Here is an 8667-nt window from a genome sequence, read left to right on the forward strand (position 1 = left end):
TCATTCCATTAAAATATTGCTGTTTACTGTGGACCTTGTTCTCTTGGTTCTGCTCACTTCACTCATACTTTTTGTAAAATGCAAAATGAAAATGTGAATACTTCAGAGCACTAATACCTGGGGAGATCACTAAAGTCTTATGTAGAAAGTAATAGTTGAAACTGAGCCTTAATGGATGCTAGTGATTCTGAGAGGCAGAGGTTATGAGTAAGTGTATCCTAAACATGGGGAATAACTTAAGTATACAAAGGCATAGAGATGGTAGATATGAAGAGAGAGAGAGTGTGTGCGTGTGTGTGTGTGTGTGTGTGTGTGTGTACACACACGCATACACATACAAAACCTCTTTTAGTAGAGGAAGGAGACAGGGAGACAGCAAAGAGGCCAAGTTTGGCTAGACCATAGAGAATGTGTGAAAGAGAGTAGTGTTTAATAAGGCTGGAAGAAAGCAGGTTGAAGGCAGTTTATGAAAGTTCTAAATGCCAAATGGAGGAGTTAGCATTTGACCCGGGAGTTAATTGGAAACCCACAAGAATTTTACCAAGAATCTGAAGAGATGAGGGGGTGGGGTAATCTATCTTCTTTAGGAAGAAATAGCTTACTTAAACCAGCAATATTTGTTTGGGATCAAGGAATAAGAGAGATGCATCATACAAGGCAGGGAAGCCAATTTAATTACTGGTTTAGTCTTGAATGAGTGTCACATTTTCCCCAAATCTGACTAATGTAAAACTTTTTACCCTTCCGAGGAAATCTTAGCATGGTATAGCGGAAAATGCATTGACTCTGAGGTTGGAGGACCTAGATTTAAATTCTGCATCTGCCGTTTGATTTTGGTGAAGTCATTCCATCATCTTGGATTTCTCTTTACTCATTCATATGTAAAATGAGGGATGGACCAGGTGGTCTTTGAGGCTCCTTCCTGCTCTAGCGCTATGAGCCTGTTTTCTCAATACAACAAATGATTGTAGGATCGTATTGATAGGAGCTGAGAAGAATGAAATAACACTCGTATTTGAAACTTGTCTAGTTGAGCCATCTTCATCCTGTAGGGAAGTCTCAACTTCAGTGTGTACCTCCATCCTTTTCTCTTGAGTACCAGGTCATATTTTATAAGGTTGAGGATACAGTCTTGAAATGAGTTATTTTATAAGTACAATGCTGTACAAATCTTGTTTGACACTTTGGGATAAAGCAAGAGATACTTCTAGTGTAATTAGATAGTTGGGCAATATTTTTTTCTTGGCATGTAACTTTAGAATGTTTTCCCTCTTTTTTCCTCTGCCTGTCCAGTAGTTTTACTATTTTATTGCTAACAGTAATAGCTTTACAAGTTGGTCATTGACCTTAAGATAGTTTGCGTTCTTTTATATTGTAACTATAACTTTGAATCCTGCAGTCTAGGGAAGGCACTGCCAGTCTCTGCTAGTCTTGATGTTTATCTTGACTTTCCTATTTGTGTCCCTTTAGGGTGGTGAGATGGGGGAGATGAAGGATGGACTCTCAGAAGGAACACAACTTCAGTCATCTTCAGCACATCGGAATCCCAATTATCGTCCACGATATCGAAGGTAACGATGATCATCCATCTGGTCTTAGAATGGAGGGGCAAGAGAGAATTGTGGGATTGTTTTGTGTGACTTAATTACATTAGAGGGCAAATATTGCTCCATCTTTCCAAATGAAAATTAAGGGTATGTATAAGTACCTCGGGCTCCTGATGTCTCATTTTATCTTTCTTTGTGATGTACAGTTGTGTACTGTAGGAACGCAGATGGTGCCAGAGTACCTGGGTTGCTGAGTTTTGGAGGATCTTGTCCTTGTAACATGGGAGAAAAATAGTATATCACTCTACCATTTCCAAAGTAATTAAAAAAAAAAAGATTACATTGGGAGATTGATTAGCCACATTTCAGGTTTTCTCCACAGGTAATGATTAAAACCCATGTATACCTGCATACATTTCGTTGCTGTCATCTTTGGCTCTTTATGGAGGATCTCCTCTATTGTACTGAAGGCCTACTCTGGAAATGTTTGTGTTTGGATGTCAGTGAAGAAGGGGGATTGTCCTGCTGTCTGAGCAGTCTTTTCTAGGCCCTCATATCCTGGATGATATGTAGTAATTGTGGTGCTTGATATTTCCCCAGCACTTTCGTATTTGCATGTTTTCATGGTTTAAGCCCATGATTTCATTTGTGCCTCACAACAGTCAGGTTGAAGTGAGGCACTAATAGATCCTATTATTACTTCTATTTTATAAACAAGAAAACTTGGGCTTAGAGAGGTCAAATCCAGGTCTCTCTGACCTCAAGTCCAGCACTTGTTAATGATACCAGGCTGCCTACCAAGTCATTGCTTCTAATGTAGTCTGCAAACACGTATTGTATTAGATTTCCTTTTTATTGATAGCTTTTGGTTTTCCTGTCACCTGTGTTTCCCCCTGTATTTCCCTCCCCTCTCCCAAATCCTTATAACAAGTAACTTAAGAAACAAGAGGAAGAAGAGAAAGTATTTATTTTTTCTTTTTGGTCACCTGCAATTTTGGCTCCTCTGAGATCACAGTGTTTCATCATTAGCATCATGGAAAGAATATTGGTATTGAAAAAATGAGCCTTATTGTCAAGATTATGCCATGAAGTTGGATGGGCAGCCTGTTGAGTTAGTATAACTTATATTTGGAGATTTCAGTCTACTTTGCATACACTGCCTAATTCTGCAAAGGGGTGGGAGTAGAGGTGGAGGCCCAGTTCCCACAGACTTCTGTAACCTAATTATACAGCTGTCCAAGGTAGAACTGTGAGTGGCTAATGCTGGTCATTTGAGTGTCTCAGTCAAGTCACAACTGTCCCAGCAAGTTTAAAAAAAAAACAAAAACAAAAAAACCAGAACAACTTTCCCATATTTTAAACTTTTCTTTCAATTGCTGCCGTTTTTTTTTTTTAACGTTCAGATTTTTAACCCCCCCCCATTCTGTAACCCCATTGCCCTTATTTTTCTTTATAATCATAATGCAATCCTTTGCAGGGGCCCTTCTCGGCCACGCCCTGTCCCAGCTATTGGAGAGGCAGAAGACAAGGAAAACCAGCATGGGGCCAACGGCCCACAACAGCCGTCAGCTCGTCGTGGTTACCGGCGCCCGTATAACTATCGTCGCCGACCTCGTCCTCCAAATGCTTCTTCACAAGATGGCAAAGAGGTAATGCAGGCTTTGGAGAAGTAAGAAAGATGGTTTTTAGTTCAGTTAGGCCTGGACACTGGAGATGCAAACGTCTGGTTTTAAGTCTGTGATACAGTGGGGGGAAAAAGCAGTCTTTTTAATTAGAATCCTGCCTCTGTTGCTTACTGCCAACAAATAAATTGTCTAACCTTGGGCAAATCATTCTGACCTGGGCCTCAGTTTCTTTTGTAAACTGAGCCAGTTGGATACTCCTGGAAGAGACCAGAAGTGTCTTTCACCTCTTACCTTTCAAGTAACTACCCTGTGCAGAGACTCCTTTACATATTCAAATGACAGATTAGATTGTGATCTGTTCTGAAGATGTAAACTTGTTAAATGGGAAGCTTAAAGGAATTTGAAGAAGATGTCAAGTGTATCTAAACACAAACCCCATAGAAGCTTTTCCTGCTGAAGAGCAGTTGCAATGTTGGTGTCACAGGGACAGAAAGACTGTGCTTTTAAATTCAATTGAAATGTGTTCCCTCTGCAATGAAGATTAGAAAGGGGCTATTATGTTCTTCATTCTCATTTGAACCTTACAACGTCCTTTGAAATTCATGACTTCTAGTACCTTGCCACGTGGTAATTAATAAATTCAATAGGATCAAAAGATGGAAAGGAACATTAGAGATTATGTAGTCCACCACCACCTTCCCTTTAAAAAAAATGGATATCTTGCTTTTTTTTTTTTTTAAATCCTCACAGCTTCTAAAGAGCTAAAAATAAGCATCACACAAAGGTAGTGGAAAGTTAAATGGGTAGGATGGGATATTAGCAGCCTTTAGCATATAACCAACTAGGAACTCTTAGGAACAGAAATAAAGGATGTGGTGAGTGAGGAATGAGAGGCAGACGGCTAGAGCTCTCTACTGATGTGCTTAAGATGTCAGAAAAAAGGGAAGAAAATCTTTGGCACATTGGGTGGAGTCTCTATGGCTCAGGAAAGGCAGGCATGGATGGGAAGCAGTCTGTATCATAAGAACTCCTGAGTCAATGAGATTCCAGATCTATCTTATTATTTGAGTGATAGTCAAAAGAAAGCTTGGGAATTTGGATATGTGGATTTTCATTTGAACTTTCTCATAATTTGCCCAAATTTGCTGGGCCCCTCAGAAACTGGCCAGTAAGACAGAGTGTCACAGGAAATAATAGTTAGCATTTTATATAATGCTTTAAAGGTTGAGAAACACTGTATATGTGTGAACTCTTTGTATCCTCCCAGCAGCCTTGTGAGGTGAGTGCTCTTAGCTTCATTTTACAGATGAGAGAGCTTAAGTGACTTGCTAGGGGTCACACAAGCTAGTAAGTATCCGAGGCAGGATTTCAACTTGGGTTTTCTGATTTCAAAAGCTTAACAGTCTAATTTTGTCTTTTTCTCCCTCTTTATTTTCCATTCTTATAAGAGATGACTGTATTGATATGATTTAACCATTTCAGCAGTATTTTCCCTCATTGATCGTTGGAAAAGGATCTCACAATTTAACATACCAGCAAACCGGTTTTTTGATGGTCCAGAACTCTTTCACACACACACAAAACCTCTTAATCTATAAAAGAATGACTAGGCTTATCTTTTACAACTGGAGTTGTAACTAGGAATTTTTGTACCCTAAACGATACTGGGGTCAAACATAAGAAAGGCAACCACATTTGGGGTGGAGGAACCATCCTGAAGAAAGGGTCTGGAGACAGACCCAGATACTGCTGATCAGGAGGTAGCCCCAATATCACTCCTAAGCAAATTATGCCCAAGCTACAAAGCTTCCTATTTAAGTTCTTGATAACTAGGTGTTGAGGTCAGTTCATGCTTGGCATCCAAGAAGTCTTAACTATTTGGGAGGGTGCCCTGTCCTAGTATGCCATATATTAACTCTTATACCGAACAGATTTTTTTGGGGGGCTGGGGGTGGGCAGGGGAAACAGGTGGCTGAAAGAAGTTTTTTGAAGCAAACACCGCCAAAAAAATCAATAATATCATGTAAGGTGTTGTCTGGTCCAACAAAGGGTGCTGAAATTGGATTAAGAGGGCCTGAGTTTTAATTTTGTCTCTCACTACCCTGGTGACTGCCGACCCATCTAGTGGCCTTGCTGAGGACTGCCCTTCCCCCTCCCCTCTTTTTTTCTTTGGAGAAATAAATTTTCCACTGTGGAGCAAATTTTTTAGCCTGTGGGTAATTGCTAAAGGCTGATATTGTCCTTTGTGTTTGACAGATCTATTTAGATAGAATACATTTGCTTTTCAGATATCTGTCTCACTTTTTAAAAAGCATTTCCTTTGTTAAGGCAACAAATCTGACCTGATATCCCCATCTTTTCTCCCAAGGTGGCTGAAGCACCAACTGAAAACCCTGCTCCAACCACTCAGCAGACCAGTGCTGAGTGAGGTCTGGCTCTCTATAGGCACCTTTACCATTACAGGTAAAAAATAAAACCAGGAAATGCCCTGTTCTGGTTTCCTCTGACTGTTCTCAAGTGTGTAATCCTTCTCTTACAAATTGAATCTAGTTGGAGTTCTAGCCTGAACTCTTGGTTTTGGGATAGTACAGATGTTAATGAGGGGAGAATATTTAACTGTTTGAATTTCTTAGTGCTAGTTAAGGGGGAATTACAAAAATAATGTTATGACTGTTGCTGTAAGCTGAATTTGCCCATTTTCAGAATACCATTTATGACAGCCAATGTTCTTTACTCTTCTGACCCCTAGTGGCCAATTATATAGTTAACCTAATCCTTAAGTAGAAGGAAGAGGAAATCTTATAATTTTTTTTAAGTACTCCCCAATGCAGGCAGTCAGCTAGCATTTTTAAAGTAGCTTTTCTGTACCCAGCCCTGCAGAACAGTGGTGTAACTTTGGCCAGTTTGGACACAGCCTGCCGTTTGCCTTAAGCTGCGCAGAAGGCTTCTTTTGTAGGTGATAAAATTGCCCTTTTTGGGTGAGGAGGCAGAAGGACAACTCATTTGTTTATTGTGTTTCTGGCTCTACCATAGCTTTCACCATAAAATGGGGAACTATAGTGAAACTCAAGTCACTGGATTTTTTTTGCCTTTTAAATTCATAATAAAATTGTTTTGAATGTGATATATTATGCTTTGAATTATACCATAGACTTTTCCCCTTATGTTTTCAAAGTTGCATTATAAATTGGTTTTCTTACTAGCTGAAAATTTGTTAGAGGAACTTTTCCAACTCTGGGTAGTAAACAATTTCTTCATTGACTCTTAGAAGAAAGCCATTTCCAAGGGAGATGGCTACTGATCTTTGTAAATACACTTTGAGCAGCAGCTTTTTTTTTTTTTTTCCTTTTTGGTGAGGTGATCAGGGTTAAGTGACTTGCTCAGGGTCATGCAGCTAGTAAGTCCATCACCTAGCTGCCTCCCCCCCTTTTTAAAGTAGGAATAGTTTTTAAGAATGGTTTTTTTAAAAGTAGGAATAGATTTCAAATAGATTTAAGTAGGAATAGTTTAAATAGCTTTTTATGCTTCAAATGATGTATGCATTTTTATATTTTCAGAGTACTTGACTCTTGTACTTTTGAGTTCAGCTATTTGAACTTTGACTCTGTTTACTTTACAGGTGTACTAAAACAACAGCAAAAAAAAAAAATGAAACTTTAAACACTTTACCAACACCAAAGAAACATTCAAGCAATAAAATGGAAGACTAAACTAACCAGGATTTTTGAGATCAAAACTTTTTTATTCTTAAATTAAAAACATGAAAAAAACAAAACAAAACACATCCTTACCAGCAAGCTGAGATCCCAGGAACGTCTGCACAAAAGATAATAGAAAGAAAAGGGACAACCTCCTCAATTTCAGCAGCAACTGTGATTTTTTCTGGCTTTACCATTTTGCTATTATGAATTGAAAGAAAAAATTTTGGCACCAACTCTAAAGGGAAGGATCCCAACCAAAGAAATTATAGTTAATGCTTTGTTTTTATTTTTATTTTTATGCTGGTGCTAAACCTTTACAGGTGTGGTTTAATTTTTTTCTTTTGCCAATCCTGTATTCTCAGGATGTGGGGAGGAGAAATTTCCTGCTTTATATTATATGACAACTATTGGAAAATGTGCAGCATGAGTGACCTTACTCAGAAATAAAATTTCACTCTCTGAGGGAAAAAGAAATCTAGCTTCGGTGTAGTTCTTTTGTGTTGGATCTCTGTTCTGTTCCTGAATTCTGTATACTTTTGAGGTGCAACACCATACCTGTGTTACTCATATGGGATATAGGCAAATAAAGAGAAACTAGTGAGGTGCCTTTGGAAAATATTGAGGGAGCAGTGTCATTCAATCTCCATTTAACCAGCTTGGAATCCTACTTTGATCGTGATCTGTGAATCTTGGTTGATGAATCCTAAATCAGTGAGATGAGATGAGTAATTCTAGTCTTCAGAGAATGTCAGACCATCCAAGATTCATTAATCCAGAAGAAAGATTCTCATAAAGAGCTGGCTTCTCTGTGGTATGTGTCTAGTTCAGGATTTTAAGCCAGAGATTAAGAGGAATGAATAGCTGTACTAAACTTCAAGATTTTGGGGAAATATAAGGCATTTTATGAATCTTCAAATAGGAACTACCCTGGTAATCTTGGGTAAGTCACAAATTCCTTGGCTTGATTTGTGTTTGGAATTTGTCAAGCTTTTTGGTGATAACCCAGTCATAATGAACTCATAGTTAATTACACCCTAGGGTTGAGAAATTGAAGGAGACAAGGAAAAATTTCATAAATCAAAGAAAAGTAGTTTGAAGGAAAATAAGGTAGCTATCTAGTCCAATCCCTTCGTTTTATAGATAAGACCTAGAGATTTTAAGTGACATGGACAATGTGACAGTGAGAAACAGGCAAAGTTTTAACCCAAATTCACTGATTCCAAATCCAGAGTGCTTCCCATACTGCTTCTGTGTGGGTGAAATGTTCCTTGGCCTTTTCAGTCTTTTACAGTATTTAAAAATGTGATGCCTTGGGTGGCCCTAAGTTAAAGACCCTGAAGAAAGGCAGTGATGTGGATTTATCTTCATTTTTTTCTTTTTAAATACTTCACTCTTGTCTTAGATTTTCCTGATACTATAAGTCTTTTTTTAATACTATTTTATTTTTCCCAATTACATATAAAAACAATTTAACATTCATTTTAAAAAATTGAGTTCCCAATTATCTCCTTTCCTCATGTATGTCTTCCCCTCCCTGAAATGGTAAGCAATTTTATATGTTATACATGTGTAATCATGCAAAACATTTCCATATTAGTGATGTTGTGAGAGAAGACAGACAAAAAAACCCACACACAAAAAAGTGAAAAATAGTCTGCTTCTATCTGAATTCAGACTCCATCAGTTCTTTTCTCTGGAGGTGGATAGCACTTCTCATCATGAGACCTTTGAGATTGTCTTGGATCATTGTATTGCTTGAGAATAACTAACTCATCCTCAGATGATCATCACATA

The 8667-nt window shown here is 38.3% G+C and overlaps 1 protein-coding gene across 2 annotated transcripts in view; it reads left to right on the top strand.

Moving 5' to 3' along the window:
• Window positions 1-7347, top strand: part of YBX3 (Y-box binding protein 3) — a 34016-nt gene extending 26669 nt beyond the window's left edge. Inside the window, exons 7-10 of one of the 2 annotated variants that reach the window (XM_027856394.1) lie at window positions 1471-1571; window positions 3025-3196; window positions 5541-5635; window positions 6792-7347. In XM_027856394.1, the coding sequence (XP_027712195.1) occupies window positions 1471-1571; window positions 3025-3196; window positions 5541-5600 (333 nt within the window). In that variant the 3' untranslated portion in view covers window positions 5601-5635; window positions 6792-7347. Of the gene's footprint in view, window positions 1-1470; window positions 1572-3024; window positions 3197-5540; window positions 5638-6791 lie in introns of those variants that run through there. The other variant, XM_027856395.1, reaches the window with a different exon arrangement.
• Window positions 7348-8667: the final 1320 nt, after the last annotated feature.

This window comes from Vombatus ursinus, unplaced genomic scaffold (assembly GCF_900497805.2).
Source record: "Vombatus ursinus unplaced genomic scaffold, bare-nosed wombat genome assembly UNPS02011431.1, whole genome shotgun sequence".
NCBI classification, from domain to species: domain Eukaryota; kingdom Metazoa; phylum Chordata; class Mammalia; order Diprotodontia; family Vombatidae; genus Vombatus; species Vombatus ursinus.